This window comes from Lepidochelys kempii, chromosome 27 (genome assembly GCF_965140265.1).
Source record: "Lepidochelys kempii isolate rLepKem1 chromosome 27, rLepKem1.hap2, whole genome shotgun sequence".
NCBI lineage: Eukaryota > Metazoa > Chordata > Testudines > Cheloniidae > Lepidochelys > Lepidochelys kempii.
In genome coordinates this window covers 15,498,844-15,520,989 of record NC_133282.1, presented here as the reverse complement: position 1 = coordinate 15,520,989, position 22,146 = coordinate 15,498,844, and the positions used below count along the sequence as shown (strand labels likewise).

Genomic DNA, 22,146 nt, shown 5'->3' with positions numbered 1-22,146 from the left:
TGGTGCAGAAAGGCTTTGTTCTGCCTTCTGTGCTCAGCCCCTGGGAGCTCTATCAGTCCCTCTCTAGGGGCCTGATCCTGAGATGTAAAATCAGTGGGAGCACTGGGTTCTCATAGGGTCAGGCTCAATGGGGCTGCCCTATAGAGGCCCTGTAATACCTTGGCTCTTTGAGAGACCCATGCATACTGTACAGGACACAGACTCATGTACTGCATGGCACGAGAGCACCATGTGAGGGACGTATGGCTCCCCGGTGCTGTGCACCACACTCCATGGAAGATGCATGCTACACATGTGATGCAGGTGACATGAGATGCACATAACATGGGCTTGCATTTGCACTAGCATACCGTCACTGAACCTTGACTTTCCTCTCTAGCCCCATCAGAATGCACTTATCACCTCCCCCCACATGCTCCACCCCTGCTCCCTCACCTCCTGCAGCCTCCCCCATGCCCACGCGTCACACTGTGCCCTAAGGCGGATCTGGCACGTGCCAGGCGGAGGCCCATATATATATGAGCTGTCACAAGCCTGGTTATTGGGGCGCACGCAGGGCAGGGAATTTGCATTAGGCCTTTATTTGTCTTCATATTTTCCACTGGCTTGTTTGTTTTTTCAACAGCCCCAGGGACTTTACAAGGCAAGTGCTGCCAAGGGGCTGGGCTCCTCATGGCTGATGGGGCCAGCAAGGGGGGAGGGACACATGGGGTGCAGCTGTGCCCCATAAATGGCTTCCAAAGGCAAAAAAAACCAAAAGGTCAGACAGGGACTATTGAAACAGCTGCACCCGCTGAGCCAAGAGGGGGGCTGGATTGGAAAATCCAGGCTCAGGTTTTGACCCCCTTAAAGGCTGGGCAACCTGCATCTGGGGTTCAGGTATGGGCTGTTCTGTAGCGCTAAGATAATGAGCTGAAGGGGAGGAGCCTGGCCTAAGGCTGTTCTCTAGTGCTAAGATAATGAGCTGGAGGGGAGGAGCCCCAGAGGGGCCTTTCTTTCACTTTTGCTCTTACCTACTTATCTGCCCCCCATCGCTGTAGTGCCGAGCCTGCCAATCTCTAGTGCATTTGCCCTCACAGGCCCTTGGGGGCAGAGCAGGGCTATCCACCCCATTGGATAGATGGGGAGCTGAGGCACAGAGAGGCTAAGTGATCTGCCCAGGGTCATGCCAGGAGTCTGTGACAGAGCTGGGACTCAGACCGGCATTGGGCCCTGAATCTAAACTTGGGGGCTGAACAACCCCAGCCTTCAACATCCAGATCCAGATTTTGCAAATCGCCCCCTGGCTTTATGCTGGGCTGACCCCAAAGCCCAGACCGAATATCCAGGTGGTTTGGAATCTGGATGTGCCTTCTGCCACTTGGGCTCATACCTGGCTTTGGGATGCGTCCCTGGCAGGACTTTTCTCCATCCCCAGCCCCAATGCCTTGGTTGCTATGGCTCCCCATCTCCACTGGGAGGACCAGGGGCAGAATCTCAGGACTAGGACATCCATCTACAGCTGGCTCCTCGAGGTGGGAGCTGACAAGAGATCAGACATTTGGGCAGCAGAGATGGATGTGAACCTTACATCATGGAGCCTCTGTTCCTCTTGGAGGTCATGTAGAGATGGGCTTCTCCTTGCAAGGGACAGAGGGAGCATGAGGTAGGGAGTGGGTTACAATCAATGCAATAGGGTATGTCCACAGCTGGAGGTGATGTTCTTTCGGGGGCAGATGGTGTGGGAGGGGGGTTGGGCATAGAGCAGCTTCAGAACCTTCTTCTCCCCACCTTAGTTTGCCAGGACCCTGGCACATTGCTCCTCAGGCTGTGTGGCGTAGTTCCCTCTGGGGAGCAGGTGGGTTAATGCTTCTAGGCAATCAGAGGGGCTCTCATTATTGCTTCTGTCATTATGGGTGCATGCTATTGTGATGCTTTACAGGCAGCTGATTATATATTTGTTGGAATTAATTTTTTTTCCCTGCGTGTTAGGGTGATTGTCAAAACGCCCGAAGCGAGGAGTAGGCACTCTGGAGGAACAGAAAGCAATAAACGGAAATAAATTTACAAATGGGATTTGATTCTGTAATGCAATTACTGAACTAGATTTCCAGCAGGGGGAGAGGGAGACAGCAACTGATAAAGAGGAAGGGGTAGCTGGAGGAGGGGCAATATTTGAGATAACATTTGAAATGACAGGGAGAATTGATAAGAGAGAATGGGGTCAGAATGGGAACAGAGAAGCTGTTCCAGTCAGTAGGGTCTTAATATCTTGAATGATAAATATTCCCAATCTGAAAGGAAAGAAAGCAGCTACAGCTACTGACAGAAGCATACACAGCTTGAGTTCCAACCTTATCTCTGGTTTACCAGGGACCCCACACCCTGTTAGGATCTCTACAACACACAGACACCTAGTGGCTGAATAAAGTACTGCAAACAAACATTGTGATAGGCAAGAGCTGTTGGGGAGAAGGCTCTTGCATCAGAAGAGGGTGATGGACGGTTTGGAGGGGCAGGGGTTGAGTGGGGAAGGAAGCAGAAAGGTTTGTGGCATGATCGTTAGGGTCAGCATGGAAAGGTTTAAAGAAGGAGAGGGTAACTTTTGAGCTACATTTGAAAATGAACTGGGAACCATAGGAGGTGCCTGAATATGGAGGGAGATGTGACTGCACTTGTTGGTACCTCCTGGGTAACATGGCAGCAGTTTCCTGGGAGGCTTTCAGAGGAAGGATAGTCTTGGGATTAAAGCACTGGCTTAGACATAGTAGATCTGGGTTCAGTTCCCAGTTCTAGACTGAGACCCAGGACTCCTGGGGTCTGTTCCCATCTCTGCTGCAAGCTCCCTCTGAGAGTCACTTAATTGCTCTGGGCCTCAGTTTCCCCACCTGTAGAATGAGGATATTCATGCTTCCTTTGTTCCACCTTTTGTCTATTCAGGCTATAAGCTCTTTGAAGCCAGGACAGTCTCTCACTGTGTACGTGCAGCACAACAGGGACCCAATTTCAGTTGGGGCCCGTAGGCACATCTGTAATGCCTGCAATAACAGAGGAGATAAAGGCCCAGGTAAAAATTTCTGTGGGGGCGGGAGGTCGGGGCTGCGGGGTGGTGTCTGTAGGCAATTGGGCTGGGGAGCTCAACAGCGTCTCTTTGTGGCATGCAGTCATGCCCAAGGCCCCTGGTCGGGAGCTGAGCAGAGTAGTGTGGGCTGGGCCTGGCAGTCTTTCAGCACCTCGCAGTGGACGCCGCCAGCTGGAATACTCAGCCTTCCAAACTCGGTGGTGGCTGGGCTCGAAGGAGGCTGGTGTTTGCCAGGGTATGGGGGTACATTCAGTGCCCAGCTGCAAGATGGGGTGCAGGCAGCTAGTGGATGTCTCTTTGGCATGGCCCAAATCACTAATTACAGCTCCCTTCAGGGAAACTGAGGCCCCTTTTCCTCCTTTATTCTATGTCTCTTCCTATGTATTTTTCTTCTCCTCCCCCTCTGAACTCTCCCACCTTCTGTTTTTGTTTTTTTCCTCTCTCCATCTCTTCTGCTGTATGGCTATTGCTTTGGTGCATCTGTCTTCCCCCGTGCCTGTACTGTCTCTCTGCCACTCCCTTCCATCCTGTCTCTGTCTTTTTGGGAAGAACCCAAGGTTCCTGGTTTCAGTTGACTGTAGTTATGAGCTCCAGGTAGTAGGCAGCCCTGGGCTTGCATTGCTCAGTCTGCTGAACGCTTCAGCAATGCTCAGAGCTAAACTGCCAGGGTGGTGGCTTTCTACTTGCAGGAGAGAGAGGAGAGAGCGCATGCACACACTCTCCTGCCTACTCTCACACACCGGAGGTCTGCTCTTTCCAGGGCTAAGTGCAGAACTGCATAGGCAAAATAAATATAATAATAATAGTAATACAAAAAGCATCTGCAATGATCTCAATTGCAATTATCATGATTGAGCATGCAAATTGATTATTTGAACATGCAGCTGCCATAAAGTGCTTTTTTTGCAACCACAACTTCACTGAAAATCGTGTGTGTAATATTCTGCCTCTGTATGAATTATCTCTCTCTCTCGCTCTCTCTGTCAGGCCCCTCCTGCCTTCCCCCCCTCCGTTCTAAGGTTCGTCCCAGCCCAGCATTCACTACGCAGCTGATAGAATGCCAGCAGCCTAGGAGTTAAGAACTCCCCTCTGCGGGGTTCTGTTTTTCACGTCAGTCTCAGCTACACAGCTGAAGTGACAAGACCCTGAGTCCATGGGAGAGGGGTCTGCAAGCTGCCTTCTCACAGACAGAGCTGGCAGTAGGATGACCAGACAGCAAGTGTAAAAAAGGGGTGAGGGTAATAGGAGCCTATATAAGAAGAAGACCCAAAAATCGGGACATCTGGTCACCCTAGCTGGCAGGAGGGGCAGGTTTGGCATTGCCCCCAGCAGAGACTGCCTGGTTGTCCTGCAGAAAGCTGCCCCAGAGAGGGAATTTGGGGGAGGGGCATTCTTGTGATGTTTTGGCTACAGCTGTGCCAAAGGTTCAAATTAGGAGAAGTGAAAATATAGAGGCACTCTTCCAAGCTCCACCCACAAAACCAAGCTCTGCCCACAATACCAGCTCAGTGTGTGTCCCTACTTCCCTCTGTTGGACAGAGTAAAAACTGTCCTGCTGTGTGTCATATGCCCTGCACTGCTAGCAGAGATTCTCCTTTGGCTCAGTCCGGGCTTTTGGAGCAGGAGGATCTGAGTTCTAGCCCTGCAAAGTTCCAGGTGGCTCTGGTCCACATAGTGGCAACAAAAACTCCTGGGAAGCTTTGGAAAGTTTGCAGATTTCCCCTTCTTTTCAAATTAGCATCTTCCATCCAAGGCTCTTACATTACAAATGTTGATTAGCTTTGTAGCACAGTCTGGGGCTGAGTTATCTCCCGTTGTAAACAAGGGAGAAACTGAGGCACAGAGAAGGGGCAGTGACTTGCCCAAGGCCACACAGTGAGTTAGTGGCAGAGCCAGGAATAGAACCCACAAGTCCTGACCAAATGCCTCCTTCCCCATCCTGAGCTTTAACCATAAGAACAATCCTTTCATCTCTTTGATCAGACAGAGAGAAGTAGCAAGGGGGGAAAATGGCTCTGATCTTGATAATCCCCTTCCAAAGCAGTGACCCCAGTGCAAAATAAGGGAGAAATCTACTAGCTGCAGCTTGTCTCCTTAAAGGACCTCTCTTTATGCTCACATTTAACATCCCAGCTCCTCGCATCCTTTTTTCACCCCCTGCTTATTTGTGCATCCAAAAGTTCTCCTCTTTAGTTCCTGCTGTAACCAAAGCAAGGTGACGGATTGGGACATAATAATGATTCAGAGATGAGGTCATGAGGATGGCTGAGAACTCAGAGTAGCGGCTGCCAGCTCCCATCCCCATGTTGGCTGTTTATATTTTTTCCCCAGTTTTATTGGGAACACATTGGAAAGGATGAAGGCAGCAGAGCGGGGGCGATAAGGACTCATTTGGCCCCTCCCTCCTCCTGTTTACGCAGTCGAACATCCCAGGGGTAAAATGAACCCTTTAGAGCAGGGTCACCCCTGACTTCCTCCGCCCATCCTCCATACCCTTGCTTGGAACACAGTGTCCCCTGGGTGCTGTGGTGTGTGAAAGACCAAATTTGGCCCAGTGATTTTGGCGATGGAGATGCATGAAGCTCGCCCCACCTCCACTCAAAGGGAGAGGGAAGCCACTTCTACCGCCTACCTTGTTGACAATGCTGCCTCTTAAAGGAATGGTCAGGCTAGCTAGGATCCCAGTTTACACTGGCATAAATCTGCATTTAAAGCTAGTAGGGGTTACTCTGGATTTATTCTGGTACAAGAAGATTAGCTCCTGGCCCACTGTCAAGATGAAAACCATCCACCAGATCACAGAGTCCTGGATCAATGGCTGAATCCAGCCTGGGGAATCCAGGGTGTCTCCCAACTGAGAGGGTGAGCGGGGAGAGGATTCTGCTTCCAGTTACTCTGAGTAAATGCACCCGGCAAGCTTCTCTGTGCAGTTACTGAGCAAATGTTGGCACCCCTGAGGCAGCGGCTTTCCCTTCTCTCTGCCGCAGAACGCTGGGGTGAACTGCTGGTGCGTGTTGAGGGCCAGACATTGAACTGCCGTAAATTGGTGATGAGTGCACTGGGGCTAGCTTGATTCATGCCAGCTGGGGATCTGGTCCTCAGAGCAAAGTCGGGGGGGGGGGGGGAGCTACGCGGATAGACACTCACTGATGACCTAGCTGTGTGTGTGTGTACGCGCATATGCAGGTAGGGCCAGCCCTTGGCATTTTGCCTGCCAGGGTGGAAAATGTTTTCGGCACACACCCCTACGCCTGGAGTGGCTGAGCCAAAAAATAACTCCCCCACAATAGGCAGCCAATCAGCAGAGCAAAAAAACACCCCCCTACAAAAGGCCCAGCGGTGTGCCACCTCCCCGGAAGATGACACCCAAGGTAACCGTCCTGCTCGCCTGCCCCTAAAACAGGCTCTATGTGTGGAGGTTATTTTAAAGTTTAGGATCCCAAGCGTTAACTGGCAGACTAACAATCCATCTCTGACAAAAGCATCTCTGGATGCTTCAGAGGAAGCCATATTTTTCATCCCACAATTGTACAGTGCTCCCCATTGTGCTAAGATTACTTCGGTGAAGGTGATGGTCATATTTAGACCTCAACATATCCTACACTGGGAGAATTCTGCCCTCCCCTACCTGATAATCATCTTATCCACCAAGAGCTTGTATCTCTTGTTGCTGTACTCCTTGCTAGTGTTGCTCCAATGCAATTCTCATTCACATTAACGTCCACGCCTCCTGCTCAACTGTTTACCTCACCAATATCCTGCAGCAGGAAGTTCCACAGGTTACCTGCATGTTGGATTAGGATCTTTTAATTACATTGCTTTTCATTTGCTATTGTGTAATGGTGCAGGGGTTAGATAGGAGGAGCTGTACATTTCTCTTGTTCTGTGCTAGGCTGTGAGACAACCTGGCTGCTAGCAAAAGCAGGGCAAGATCAGCAGTGTGGTCCAGTGGCTTAGAGGCAGGACACCTGGATTCTATTCCCAACTCTGCCAATGCCTCTCCTGTGTAGCTTGGGCAGGTCACGCCACTGCTCTGTGCCTCAGTTTCCCCTACCACCCTTTGTCTGTCTTGTCTATTTGTAAGCTCTTCAGGGCAGGGGTTGCCTTCCACTATGTGGAGCCCTCATCTTGGTAGCAGCCTCTAGGGGCTACTGTAATAAAACCAGTAAGATCACCATGGGTTCCAACTAACCCCTATCTTTCCATTGACTTCAACAGGATCAGGAGCAGAGGTGAGTGGGTTCCCGGAACAGAGAGAGACTGAGTTTTATGATGGTTAGAACTCAAGCCTGGGCTGTGCAACTGACCTACTGTGGGCAAGTCATTTCCCTGCTCTATGCCTCAGCTTCCCCACCAGTAAGGTGGAGATGTGGGTGCTGCGAGGCTTTGATCACGCTCACAAATCACTTTTGAGCTGCTGAGTGGCAGGCACTGGAGAGGAACGAAGGGCTAATCCAGTTCACAAGGAAAGGGCTAGGGGAGCATGTCACATAATGATGAAGCTGGTTTGGGGGTTTTTTTGAAAGGAAGTGAGACCATTTCACTGGAGTTTTGCTGAAGCACGATAAAACTGCATTAGAGGATTTTAATCAAGTTTCTGCCGTGTTCCTCTCCATGTCTTGCAGAGCTGGAGAAGGCTCTCTGGGAAATATACTAGACCATTCAAGTCAGGAGTGGTTTTCTCCTGCCATTTACAGGGACGCTGTTAATTGTTTTGAGTTACAGATTTTATTTCCTTCGCCTTTCTGCTGCTTGTAAATTCCACAGTCCTCTATTGTGCCCAGTTACAAGATAAAGAGAATGGTGCTGAAGACAGCCAAAATAGCAGGATTACAGGCATATGGGGGGCACAGGCATGGATAGTTGGAGGTGCTGAAGGTCAGAGTTAGGAGACGTCAGCAGATCTATATGGGGAACAGAACTAGAATAGCCGGGGCTGTCACGGTTTAGCATTGAGCACATAGAAATGCCTATGAAACAGGTGCTGGGGGAATCCCAGGGCGGGGAGAACAGGAGGCCAGAACTGGAGTGCATTGGCACTGCTGTGGCGGACAAGATTGGAGTAGCAGTGAGGGGCTGCGCTGCAGGATGAGGTGCTCAGGTACAGCGCCCCAGGCGTGAGTGTAGCCTAGCGACTCAATGCACAGGTGCTGTAGAGAGCCCAGGACTGAGCTAGCAGGAGTGATGTGCGACAGCAGAGCAGTGCGGTAGGGAATAGCAGAGTGTTGCAGCCTTAAGTCAGTTCACCTTGTCCTAAGCTTCAACCCAGACCAAATGAAGGGATCCAGACACCAGGCTGCACAGGGCCCCGGCCAGAGGGGTCATGCAGGGGAACTCAACTACCCAGGCCTTTGTGCATGTTCTTTCCTAGCCCAGTGGCCGCTAGGGGATGCTACATTGCCCCCAGAGGAGACTGTCCTAATAGCGAGGCTATTCACAGGCACAAGAATCATAGAATCATAGAATATCAGAGTTGGAAGGGACCTCAGGAGGTCATCTAGTCCAACCCCCTGCTCAAAGCAGGACCAATCCCCAATTTTTGGCCCAGATCCCTAAATGGCCCCCTCAAGGATTGAACTCACAACCCTGGGTTTAACAGGCCAATGCTCAAACCACTGAGCTACAGTGGGGAGAAAAGCATGGGCCCCGGAATCAGCAGCTGCTGGGGCAAGACTGTAGTAGGGTCCCCAATGAGCAGTGCTGTCAGGAAATATCAGACCAAACTTGGTGGCAGAGACTGGGTTGCTGACATCTGAGCCATTAGGGAGGGGAAGTAGCTGGGAGGAGTGACAGGGAAAAGAGGGATCTAGGAGGGGAGGAGGAGAGATTGCAAAGGGGAAATGTTAGTTCATTACCAGCCATCATGCCCTGTTATCAGTGAGGCTCCTGGCATGGCCTCAGAGTGGGCGAGTGACATCTTCCCAGTTGAAATTAAGACACCTCTTGTTTCACAGAGCATGAAGCAGTCTCCCTGACAAGAGACTTCTTCCAGCTGGGCATCTCAGCAGGTTCCGTACAGGCACAATTAGGCACAATTAGGAAGCCAACCTCTGAAACACTGTGTCTCCCTTGGCATGGCCAGGCCTGTCGCCGCCCGTTCTGGTATGGGTCAGCAAAGGTCATATGTTGAGCAACTGATTAATTACACCACCTGGGGGTGCGGATTATTCCATCTTTTCTGTAGCAAAGGCTCCCCTGAAGGGTTGCATAACTTTGCTATGGCCAAGCTGGCAACAGAAGCCAGGAGTCTGGACTCCCAGTGCATGCTGTGTGCTGCTAAATGACTGCAGCGTTCCACTCCAGAAAACACTGCCCTTTGGTGCCATTATCTTTATGGGTGGGCAACTGTCCTGCTGCAGCCAGGTCTCTGGGTAACTGATGTTGCTTCAGGGGCCACAAAACAACAAGCACCGAGCCCAGCATGGGTGTGCTTCATTTGATATATTCATGAACAGCTGTTTTAGACAGGTCAGACTCTCACATCAGGGTTCTTGGCGGAGCTCCTGCATGCCCCAGGCCTCTCAGGGTTATCAGCTGTCTAGAGATGAAGAAAGATTCAGTGGAGGGGAAGTGTGGACGAGTGAGTAGAGCAGGGAGTTCTGTTCCCAGTTTTTGGATGGAGTGTGGAGCAGAAGGAATGGGTGCCAGCCCTTGTGGGTTCTGTTCCCAGGTCTGCCACTGAGATGCTGTGTGACCTGGAGCATGTCACGTGAAGCTGTAGCTCATGAAAGCTTATGCTCAAATAAATTTGTGAGTCTCTAAGGTGCCACAAGTCCTCCTTTTCTTTTTGCAAATACAGACTAACACGGCTGCTACTCTGAAACCTGAACCTGTTAGGACTCAGTTTCCCCATTTGTAAAATGGCAATACCAATATCTACTTCCCAACAGTGCTATGAAGTGTAGTTCGTTATCTGAGAACCTTGGATAGAAGGCCCACTCTAATTACAGTCCAATTAATAAAAATGCTTCGTTATCCTCTTCAGTGCTGCCTGCCTGATGCTATTATCAATAATAAGATTGCACTGTGGCCTAATGCACTTTGCAGGGAACTGGGAGCCAGAAACTCCCAAGGCCTAATATCACTTCCCACGCGAATTTCCCTCTTGCAGCCGCTGTGTGCCTCAGTTTCCCCATCTGCACCAAGGGGATATTAATACCTACACCTCAGGACTGTGGTGAGGAATAGATATGGGGAGCTGAGCTTTGGGGAGTGGGGAGTGAGGTTCATAGATTTTTAAGGTCAGAAGGAACCATTAAATCATCTTGTCTGACCTCATGCGTAACACAGGTCAGACTTAGAAAAATTTCACCCAGTTCCCCCTGTATTGAGCCCAATAACTTGTGTTTGATAAAAGCATCTTCCAGAAAGGCATCCAGTGTTGATATGCAGACTCCAAGAAATGGAGAATCTACCGTTTCCCTTGGGAGTTTGTTCCGATGGTCAGTCATCTGCAGTGTGAAAAATTTGTGCCTTGTTTCAAATTTGAATTTGTCTGGCTTTAGCTTCCAGCCCTCAGTTCTTGTTCAGCCTTGCTCCACTAGATCAGAGAGCCTTTTAATAGCTGGTAGTTTCTCCCCATGAAAGTACATATATGCCGTAAGCAGGTGACCTCCCAATCTGCCTTCTGCTAAACTAAACCAATTGAACTCTTCACATCTCTCAGCGTGAGGCATCTCTGGTTCTCAACTCATTTCCACACCCCTTCCAGTCTTGTAACATCCTTTTAAAAATGTGGACACCAAAACTGGATGCAGGATTCCAGTGTCGGTCTCACCAGTGCTGTATTCAAAGGTAAAATCCGCTCCTTGATACTCACTACTCCCCTTTATACAACCAAGGATCGCCTTAGCCTGGTTTGCCCGAGCATCCCACTGGGAGCTCCTGCTGGTTGGAGATCTGAATGCAGATTTTGTTCCTTGGGGTCTGTCTCCACAATCCTTGTCATCCTCACCTGCTAACCCCATCTCTCCGCGCTCTGTGGCTGCAGGAAGACAACCATAGCTACTACATGTCGCGGTTCTACGGGCCGGGGGAGGCGCGCACCAAAGAGCTCTGGATCGACATGGCAGAAGCCAACAGAAGCCAAGTGAAAGTCCATGGGATCCTGTCCAACACGCACAGGCAGGCCTCGGTGAGCTCCCTCCCTCCACTTAGCTGCTGCCGTCCCTGCATCGGGCATCCACCATGGTTCCACGCCAGTGACCTGGGAATGTTTCCCCAGCAGCTTCTCTCTTCTCCAGGATTTCCTGACCTGGGGCACTAGTACCTTGGCCGGAGCTCCCCACAGCTCATGTGCCTGTATGGGAGAGAGACAGGCTAGAGACTAGCTTTGCCTTCCACAAATACCTGCTAAGTGTTCAGCTTTGCTTGTCAGGGTATCAGGGGAGATGTGGGTGGGCCCAGCCTGTGCTCCAACTGGACTCCACCTCCCCGGGGCCCCCCCTGGAGCCCATTCCGAAGGGGCAGATGAATCAATTTCTGGCATTTCTCCTCTCAGCAGGGCTGTGCCCATAGTCTATGCCAGATGGGGCCGGGCGCAGCATGTCTTGGAAAGATAGTACACTGCTCTCTAGTGCTGTCTGCCCCTGCGTCCCCCGCTGCTTTAACCCATCTCCCTGGGAGCAGCACCACCTGCCCCTCCCAGACGCCCATGGTCAGACATGGCACTTCCCAGTGTGGCTCCCACACTGATGCTGTCCCCTGTCTGTCTCCACAGAGAGTCATCCTGTCCTTTGACTTTCCCTTTTATGGCCATCACCTGCGGCAGATCACCATAGCGACAGGAGGTGAGTGAAGCATTGTGAGGCCACATTTACTTGTCTTGCCTGGGTGTGCTGACAGGCAGCATCAGCTGGAGAGGCAGTGTTGCCTAATGGGCTGACATGGGAGTCTCTAACCAGCCTCCCTTTGCACATCCTAATCCCAGTTTTGCCACTGATGTGTGGGGTGGACTTGGGCAAGTCTCTTTGGCTCTCCGTGCCTCAGTTTACCCCACTGTAAAGTGGAGCTCACTGCCACATCACAGGGGCTTATGTGGTCAAGTCCATCTTCTCTAATTAGTGCTGAATGGTACGATGACACATGAGCCAGAACCTGGGATCCAAACTGCCCAGCTCCAGGGTACTTCAGTTCAGCCCCAACTCTAGTCAGGGGCAGTGGTGGGGAGACATCTGGGGTAAGAGGTGGGGGAGAAGCTGGTAGTGGGTGTCCTGGGGCAGTAGAGTGGGGCTGGGGGGAGAAGCTGGTAGCGGGTGTCCTAGGGCAGTGGGGTGGGGGTGAGGGGATGGGCATGTAAATTGCCTTCCCTTGCTCTCGCTCCAGGTTTCATCTTCATGGGGGATGTCATTCACCGCATGCTCACAGCCACCCAATACATTGCGCCCCTGATGGCCAACTTCAACCCCAGCTACTCCCGCAACTCCACCATCAAGTACTTCGACAATGGTGAGCCGCTTCCCTGGCCCGCTTGGCCCTTTGCACAGCCCCACTGCCACACACAATGCACAGAGCCCCCTGGGGAACTTGGCTGCTTCTCGGCTCCTGCACCCGGAATTCCAAGATCACTGGGCAGCCCTCATCCCTGCAAAGCAGGGGAGAGGAACCAGCTGAGGCAGCAGCCAGGAGTGTCCGGGGGCAAGGTGCTGAGAACGCACTGTTTGGGGCCTGGTACTGCTTTGGCCTCTGGCATCTCAACTGGGCTCAGTCCTGGGTACACAAACAGTGCTGCATGGAGGACCTCAGAAACAGGCCGGACTTGGGAATTTATGCCCCTGCTTTGAGGCGGTATAGCAAGTGTTTGTGTGTGAGAGAGAGAGAGACGTGTGTCCCTGTGTGCGTGATGTGTCTCTGTGCATCTGTGTTTTGTGTCAATGGGCATCTCTGTGTCTGACATGTGTCCCTCTGTTTGACATGTCTGTCTCTGTGTGTCCCTCTGAGCGACGTGTCTGCCTGTGTCCATGTGCAATGTGTGTGACATGTATCCTTGTGTGTGTGACGTATTATATGTGGCCTGGGGGGAGTGTGTCTCTGCCTGTGTGCGTGCTCAGAGGATTAGCAGCAGAGCTGGTATATCTGATAGTGCGGGGTGGACCTTAGGTCACTCTGGCGAGCACCAAAAATCAGGTTTATTTGGAGCTCAGTCCTGGGTCTACTGAAAACCATGGGCTGCAGACTTCAGGAGAGGAGGATCTGGAGTGTCTCATGTGGCAAAAGAAAGGGCCAGCTCCTCCATACCATTGAGATAAGGGAGGGAGTAAAAACTGGATCGTCCCATCCCAAATGACTCACGCTAGTTCCAGGAACTTTTGGCTGTGGCCAAATTAGTTGTGCAACATTGAGCCTGCATGTGTGGGGTGCACTACTGGCAGTGGGGAGAGGCGAGGGTCTGTGGCTGGAGCTGGTGGGTGTGGTTGTGGGACAAGGAAGGTGGGGGGTAATATCTTTTATTGGACCAACTTCTGTTAGTGAGAGAGACAAGTTTCTGAGCTTTCCTCTGGGAAATAGTCACTGCTAAATACAAAGTGGAACAGATTGTTTAGCATAAGTAGTTAACGTGCATTTCAAGGGACCATTCAAGGTGAAGTAGCCAGCTAACAGATTCAGGCTGTGTGAGGTTTGGTTGTGGCTGTGGGCTGGGGTTTTTTGTGTGCAAGTGGGGAGGGTGTGTGACTGTTGCAGCTGCTGTGCTGTGTGGGGTGTAATGTATGTGACTGCAGCCAGGTTGTCACAGCGAGTACACCGGCTCTGCAAGTGCCTATGGGATGGTCGTTGCAGATGGTGCACAGGGAATGAAACTGATCCCTGCAATTTCCTCTGCTGCCTCCTGCCCCACTGTGTCATCTCCTCTCTCCCCCAGGGACAGTGTTTGTGGTGCAGTGGGACAAGGTCTATCTTCATGGGAAGGAGGACATCGGCAGCTTCACATTCCAGGCTGCTCTGCACAGCGAAGGGAGAATCATCTTTGGGTACAAGGAGGTGAGCAGGACCTGCTGCGTGGGACGTGGTTATTGCAGGTGCTGTAACACCTGTGGGCAGATGGGGCGGGAAGGGTGGGGGCCAAAACCTAAACCCCATGAAGGAAAGACAAAGGAGGCTGGGCTAGTGACTGTGGAGTCCCTGGCCCTCTCATTCCAATGGCTTAGCTGCCCCCATGCTGAGAACACTCACTGCATCCTCAGGTCATGCTGGGCTCAGCGAGCCCAGGGCAGGTCTCTCCAACCCAGGGGCATCTCCAAGCAGAGGCGAGATGGCGCACGTGGGATAGGATTAGGGGGGTCTGGTGGGGAAGTGAATGGGGCAGATTAAGGGGGTGGGGGCTTGGGAATAGAGTGGGAGGTATGGGGGAGGGCTGGATTTGGAGTGGGAGGCACGGGATGGAGCAAAGGACATGCTGGGAGGGGGAAGGCGTAGCAGGGAGAATGGCTGCCTTCCTTCTCCACAGCAGGGCCAGGTTAGGGCAAACCTCTGTGAGAAAGGGGGTCTGTACATATAAACCACTGGTCAGTGTGTGTTATGTGACACCCCATCCCGGACTTGACCCACAGAGGGTACGAGTCTGATACATCCCCACCCACAAAGCCTGGCTCTTTCACTGACGCTAGAGACTCATGCATCTAGCTCAGGAGTTTGCCAGTTCAGACCCTGCTGTTGTTAACCCAGAGTCACATGTGCTCCGCACTAATGTCCTGTATGCAGTGCCTGAGCCAGCTATGCTTGTTATTCCGAAGGGGATTGATTGAGCCTTGGAAGGCCTGGCTGATGGGCCTAGGGCACCTCCAAACACACACGGGCAAACCCCGGTATGGCCCAGGCTGGTCTAAAACAGCAGCCTCAAAACTGCTTCTGCGGTGTAAGGGAAATAGGAGGGGAGAAGACTCAATAGCACATCAGCTAAGCCATTTCATCGCCCTTCACTCTGCTGCTTCCCCCTGAGACACGTGTCCCAAGCACACAGCTTCAGGGGGAGCCCCACGGTTTCATGGCCCCTTCTCTCTCCCCGTTCCAGATCCCCATGTCGGTCCTGGAGATCAGCGGCACGCAGCACCCTGTCAAAGCCGGCCTGTCCGATGCCTTCATGCTCCTCAACCCTTCCCCTGACGTTCCAGGTGAGTCTCTGCTGGTGTGGCTGCATTTGCTGACTCTATGGTGAGCAATGAGGGAGGATGGAAGCTGTGGAGTAGGGCTGATCACTTACCCATCAGAGTCCCATTGGCCCTGTGCCCCCAGCACATGACTCTCAGATGCTAGCACTCCAAGGCCTCACTGCTGAAAGAGAAGAACTTTCCTCCTTCATGTGATCAAGAAAGAGAATCAACTGGCTTTGCACTGCTATATGTGCCATATTGCATGTGAGCTGACTACAGAGTCTGTGTTGCCTGCACGTTGTCACTATGTGCTGTCTGTGTTGCATGTACCTATCGTGCAAGCTGCATATGGTTGCAATATGCATGTTGCATGCATGTTGTCACGTGCTGTGTGTGTTGTGTGAACCTGTCATGAATTGTGTGTGTGTGTGTGTGTGTGTGTAGAAAGGGCTGTTTCAGCCCATCTCTCATCTTTTTCTCTTGTAATGAGAAACTTGACCATACTCTCCCTGTGTCCCTGGGAAGGTTGTGCTGCACCCGCTGCCTTTGCTGTTGCTTATTTATGGAACCAGTAATCTGGCCCTCATTTATTACCCGTTTAAAACCTCACCTGGCCTGCATCATGCCTCTCCTGCCTGCCCCCAGCTGGGTTCACACTGCACATTGGGACCATACCCCTGCCTCCCACCTGCCTGCAAGGCCCCCAGGCTGGTGTGAACCTAGCAGGGATGGGAGGGGCAATGTGGAGCTGGAAGGAGGAGGCGGAAGAGAAGCACTGTGCCCTGCTCATCCAAGAGTCTCCAAGCTCTGTATGTATGGTGGATGTGAGGCAGGCTCATGCATGTGTGCGCACACACACACACATGCATGCACACAGTTGGAGGGATAGTCAGCATTGGCACTCCAGGGCCACAAGCCCAGAGAGGTAAAGTGACTTGGCCGAGGTCATCCAGCCAGTCAGTGGCAGAGCCAGGGAGAGACCCCCAAGTGTCCTGGGTTCTGGACCCCCCTGCTCTGGCTGCTAGACTGAAGGGGAGGCAAAAAGGCAGAGTGAGGGGAGCAAGGGACAAGCAGCACTGGAAGCATGTTGGGATAGGAAACAGGAGGCTGGTGCCTCCTGCAAAGGGGAGCTATGGGTGTGGGGGAGGCTTGGAGTCATGCCCCATGCATCCTGAGAATGATGCAGAACCAGATCATGTTGGTTTCAGGAGTTTGTGGGTGTTGGGGAGGATGGAGACAGGACAGACCGTTCCAAACTCCTCCTAGTGTGAAGCAGGGAGAACATGGAGGACACCCCTTCCCCCTCCACCAGCACTCCTCCTCTGCCTTCCCTCCCAGCATCCCTCTTTTTCCCACTCCCCTCCCAGCACCTGCGCACTGGTTCGCTCCTGTAGTGATGGCCCTGGGCCTCAGCTGCCCACATTAGCATTTCAGCTAGGAATTTGCCACTCCCCACCCCAGGGATTCGGGGACCCTTCCCCATCCCTGACTCGATTCCCAGGATGAGCCCAGGTTCTTTGAGTCACTTCACCACCCCACAGGTCAGCAGCCAAGTCCATCTGGGTTGGGGAGCGGGGAGCAGGTGGGATAAAATGGGCTTGTGCCTCTGTCTGATGTGGCCGCTTGCTGTTGCAGAGTCTCGCCGCAGGACGATCTACGAGTACCACCGCGTGGAGCTGGACACCAGCAAGGTCACCAGCGTGTCGGCCGTGGAGTTCACCCCACTGCCCAGTGAGTCATACGCTGTCTGCTGCCCAACTCATTTGGTTACAGCCACAGGCCTATATTTTGGGGTTGAAGATCCCTGATTTGATGTCTGCTGACCTCTGTGTTTATGGAGCTGCAATTGCTGCCTGGATTCGGTCCCACCCCATAGCAATTCCCAAGAGCCTAGCACCATTGGGGCTGCTTTGTAGCAGAGCTGGGGAGCGGATGGCAGCAACACTGCCGTGGTGTGGGAATGGGTGAAGGGATAAATCTAGGGGGACCAATAACACACCTTCTGACTAGTTTTGCAGTCCTGAAGTGAGTGAGAACAACAGACACAATGCCATCTTCCCCCGCTCTTATGTACCACGATCCTAAGCTGCAATCCCCCTCCCCTTGTTCTTCAGTCCCATCCCTCCCATCTAGCTTTGCCAATGTTTCTCTTCCCTAACCTTCACATCTTACCCTGAGCTGCAGCATCTCCTCCCCCCCCCGCCCCCCCCCACCCGCTACTCCAATTGCCAGCCAGTCAGCACTGATGCCTGTCCACCTCAGTTTGCAGCACCCCTGCTGTTCTCATTCCAGCCAGGCTAGTCACATCAGTTTGTGTTGACAGACATTCACAAGAGCTGAGACCATGTCTACAGCAGGAATGTTTTGCTGGGGGTACAGCCTTATTGCTCTCCTGGTGTGGATGCAGCTTTTGCTGGTATAGCTTATTCCAGCTCCCTCCCTAGCAAGCTAAACTGGTACAAGCTCAGTTTTGCCAGTATAACTACATCTACATCAGGGGCCTTTGCAAGCATAGCTCTGTTGGTCAGGGATCCCACCTCTTCACCCCTGACCAACACATCTATGCTGTAGTGTAGACATGGATTCAGTGTGCCTGTGATGCGAATCTGTATTTGAACGCCAGCTCTGGAGAGAAGGGAAGCAACTCCTCTTCCATGCCATATGGTTCCCCCGCCCTTGCAGATAACGATTCTAAGCATTGCAGCCTGGTTCCCGAGACCCTTTCAAAGCAAGGTGGAGAGTGCTCTTTGAACAAATAACCAGCCCTCCCCCTGTGATATTCACAAACGATCCTGTTAAATAGATACAATGGCAGGCAAAGGACCAAGGACACTCATACACAGGAAGACATGTCATGCAGTACATAAATACCAGGCAGAGAATAAACCTGTCCCAAGTATGCCAAGGTTATGCATTTAAACAGCATCGCCTGGGTATTTTATAACCATCTTAACAGCAGGCATGGCTACTGCAAAGCAGATCATAAATAAGGATTCTGTGATTTAAAAAAAAAAAATCCTAAGACTAGCTGCTTTGTTTTCCCCTGGCAGCTGGGGGAGTTGAGAGCTGATGGGAAAGTACCTCCTGGAGATGTGAGTTTCAGCCCTATTTAGGTCATAAGTGGAATGAGCGTGGCAGGGCTGTGTCTACTCCCTAGAGGACACCAGGGCCTCCTGGGGAGGGGGGGGGGGCAAATGGAGCAATTTGCCCCAGGCCCTGGTGAGAAGACCCCAGGCCCCCTGAATCCTCTGGGAGGCCCTGGAGGACACTTGTCCCCACTGCAGTGTAAGTTCATGTTCTCTGCTAAGAAGAAGACCAGGACTGGAATAGCAGAGTGTGGGGGTGGGGTTGGAGGTCAAAATTGAGGGGTATCAGAGGAATGTAGGGTAGGGAACCTAGGGCTGGGATAGCAGGGGAGCTGTGGGTCAGAATTGAGGGACTTTGGCAGAGCTGTGAGTGTGGGGAGCCCAGGGCTGGAGTAGCAGTGGGGTTGGCAGTCAGGACAGAGATTTGCTGGGAGAGGTATGTGGGGCTCAGAAGTGGATGAATGCAGAGCCAAATGTGTGCTTGGTGCTGTAAAGTATTAAACCAAGGTTAAACTCTGGACTGTGCCATGATGTGCTGGATGGGTGGGTCTCCCAGGGGAGGCTTTGTTAAAACTCTGCAGCCAAAGGGAAGGCTGGGATGCTTTGCTAGCTTCTGGTAGAAGATGGATGCTGTTAAACGATCCTTCCCAGAGAGGATGACAAATGAACGACTCTGTCAACAATCGAAGTTTAATCGGTTTGTGTTCCCTCCCTCCTTAGCTCTGTGTCTAAATAGGAAACAGCATAGGCCTGGGATGGGTTTTATCTCAGGCTAAGTTGGGTGGGAGTCCCTTGCTGAACTATTATCATCCCATTCCTGCTAAGAAGCTGCTGACTTGAGTTCCAAGCTCATGGCAGCCTGAAGTCAGAGCAAAGGCTCATCTGTCCATGGTCTTCTTTGGCCACGCCCCCTCCCAACTTTGACTATATGCTCCCTTGTAACCAATCCTCCTGATGATAGTGTGTTGCTGGCGCATTTCTTCTTTTTCTTGCAGCCTGTCTCCAGCATCAGAGCTGTGACGTGTGCGTGACCTCAGAGCTGACTTTCAACTGTAGCTGGTGTCATGTCCTGCAGAGGTAACTCAGATGGGTTTCCTCTCTGGGTCCTAGTTATGCTAGTGCTTCCAGAGCTGGCAGAGGAAGTTGCAACCTTGGGCCTAATCTAAACTGAGACCTGTAACAGTGTCAGCCTCTTTTTAGAGTTTGTACGTGGCTCTTGTTAAGAAAGTGCTAATGTGGTCCAAATCTTAAGGATAAGAGATTACTTGATCACAGTCTACAAGTACCTGACGTTTCGGATAGTAGAAGGCTCTTTAATCTGGCAGACAAAGGAGATCCAATGGCCAGAAGCTGAAGCTAGACAAGTTCAGACTAGAAATAAGATGCGTATTTTGTCAGAGAGGGTAATTAACCATTGGGATGATTTACCTAGGACCCTGATTGATTCCCCATCACTTGAAGTCTTTAAATCAAGACTGGATGTCTTTCTGAAAGGTCTGCTCTTGCTCAACCAGAAGTTATGAGCTGGATGCAGGAACCCCTGGTTGAGGTTCTCTGGCCTGGTTTATACAGGAGGGCAGACTAGCAGATCAGAATATCTCTTAATCTTGTGCTGTGTCTGTACTGGAAACACTACTCCATTTGATGTGAGATGTCAATTAGGGCAGTCCCCCTTCTTTCTGTCCCCCTTCCATAAACTAGTATTGCAAACAATTGTCCTGCTAGTGTGGATGGGAGCAACCGAATCTAGCACAAAGTACAGAGGTCCTGACAGCCTGCAACTCTCATTGGTTTCCGTTGGATTTATGGGTATTAGGCATTTCTGGAAATCTGGCCTTAGTAGTGCTCAGTTGGGGAAAAATACATGCCATTTACCAACTGGGGAGGAGGCCAGTGGAGGAATCAGAGAGGGCTGACTGAAAGGCCAGCCCCAACTTTTTTTCCTGTCTGCTCTTCATTAGGAGGATACCAGCCTGGAGTCAAATATTGTCTCTTTCTGCTGTGCGCCTTCTCCTTTCAGTGGCATCCCAATCCAGAGTGGCTTCCACAGTGCTGGACTGTTGGCCTCTAACTCTGCCATGGGCCTAAGCAACCCCACGGATCTGATACCCTGAAGCAACTGGGATGGGCTTGGAATCCTAACCTGGATCCAGAGCCAAACTGGACCCCTGGATCAAACCCCACCCAGCTCTCCATCGGGACTTTGTGGCTCTGGCCCATCTACAGTACAGATTAGCTGAGAGCAACGTGTGAGAAAGGAATTCAGCCTGGGGGAGGAAGGGGTGGGGGCTGCCCATCACAAAAAATACCCCACCACTGTAACTGGCACCAACAGGGCCCCTTGCTGGCAGCTTCAGCAGGCATGACCAGGAGTAAATGCTGAGCTCCCAGCTCTACCGCATGAGGCAGTTCTGCCTGCTGGTCCTGCTGCTCTGCAACCCAGGCAGCCTTCTGTGGCAGGGGCTGCCATCCTCCTGGCCCTCCCCTGTTTTTAAGATCAGGCCAGACAAACTCCAGCCAGGGATGGGCTATGCTTGATCCTGCCTCAGCGTGGGGGGTGGGCTGGACTAGATGACCTCTCAGATTCCCTTCCAGACCTACATTTCTCTGATTCCAAGCAGCAGAGAGAGGCCGGTGAGGGAAGGAGGGGAGCTGCCCAGGGCTGACTTTAGGTTTCAGATGGAGGGACATGTGGCGGGTGAATGGGTCATGGAGACTGAACTCCCCTCTGGTCCCTACAGTTGTGGGCTGAGGGTCCCCTTGGGTCAGGAGTGAGGCATGTTGATGGGGGAACCTGCCTGTCACCGCTGTGCCCGTCCTGAGGGTAAATAGCGGTCTCCAGTCTCCAGAGTGGTCAGCGTCTGGGGTGGGGATGGGGGGATGTCTTTGGGCTCTGCCTGCCATCCCAGGATTTAAATAGGCCGTCTCCTTTTGCCAGCATGGCAATGAGGAGTATGCAGCAGTTTAATGAGGTTTCAGTGAAATAGGATGTATTTTGAGCTGGTGGCAGGGGAGGGGACCCAGTAACACAGATCTGCTGCTTCTGTGTAGTGATGTTCATGCCAAGGAAATGCCTGGCTGCTCAGGGACAGCATTCCCTCTGGCGCCCTCTTCATCTCCACTCCCAACAGCACTCTAGATAGGAGGTGGCTCTATTCTGCCTCCCTGGCGGAGAGGGGATGACTGGGATAGGGCTCCGGGGGAAGCTGTGTTCCTCCTTTCTGTCTCTGCTTTTATCATAGTCCTCCAGGGCTCATGCTCGTGTCTTTTCTCCCCTTTGTGCAACAGCTCCATCTCCAGTCTCAAGCGAACCTGTGTGACACAGCTGGGGCAGCGAATGGCTCTGACTCCCTTCCTCAAGCTAGCATACTAGGCAGGCATCAATCCTCAATTCATTGCCTCCCACTGGGCTGAGGCTGAAGCATAACCCATAGCCATGGGGTTTCCTTCTGAAATAACCATCACCCAGTCAGTGGCTTCAGAGGAGAAAATCTTCTGTTATTACCAGTGAGAGAGATGGGTGAAGCTGGTTGTAAAAACAAATCCCAAATAAGGCAGATCAGGTCTGGGTCCTGGCTGGTCTGAAACCCCGATGCTCATGGCAATCCTTTTGCAGTCCATCTCTAATTATTGTTGCAGGCAACTCTGGTCTTCCAACCCCCAATTCACTGAAGCTCAGTTGTACTATTATTATTTGTATTACAGTAACACCTAGAAGCCCTGGTTGAGAGGCATTTGTCCCCAGGGCCCGCTAAGAGCTTACAATCTAAATAGACAAGACAGTCAAAGGCTGGGAGAAAGGGAATTATTTCCTCCGTTTTACATGTGGGGAAGCTGCAGCATGGAGAGATTTAGGGTGGGACTGTAGAGAGGACCTAAGCTAGTCAGTCACTGTCTCATTGACTTCCAAAAG

General features: G+C 51.9%; 1 protein-coding gene across 1 annotated transcript in view; it reads left to right on the top strand.

The window, feature by feature from the left end:
* FBXO47 (F-box protein 47) overlaps positions 1-22,146 on the top strand; it is an 84,574-nt gene that overhangs the window by 15,457 nt on the left and 46,971 nt on the right. Inside the window, exons 3-9 of the mRNA XM_073325834.1 lie at positions 11,052-11,195; positions 11,781-11,850; positions 12,386-12,508; positions 13,920-14,038; positions 15,069-15,168; positions 16,783-16,878; positions 19,229-19,310. Of these exons, the coding sequence (XP_073181935.1) occupies positions 11,052-11,195; positions 11,781-11,850; positions 12,386-12,508; positions 13,920-14,038; positions 15,069-15,168; positions 16,783-16,878; positions 19,229-19,310 (734 nt within the window). The remainder of the gene's footprint in view (positions 1-11,051; positions 11,196-11,780; positions 11,851-12,385; positions 12,509-13,919; positions 14,039-15,068; positions 15,169-16,782; positions 16,879-19,228; positions 19,311-22,146) is intronic.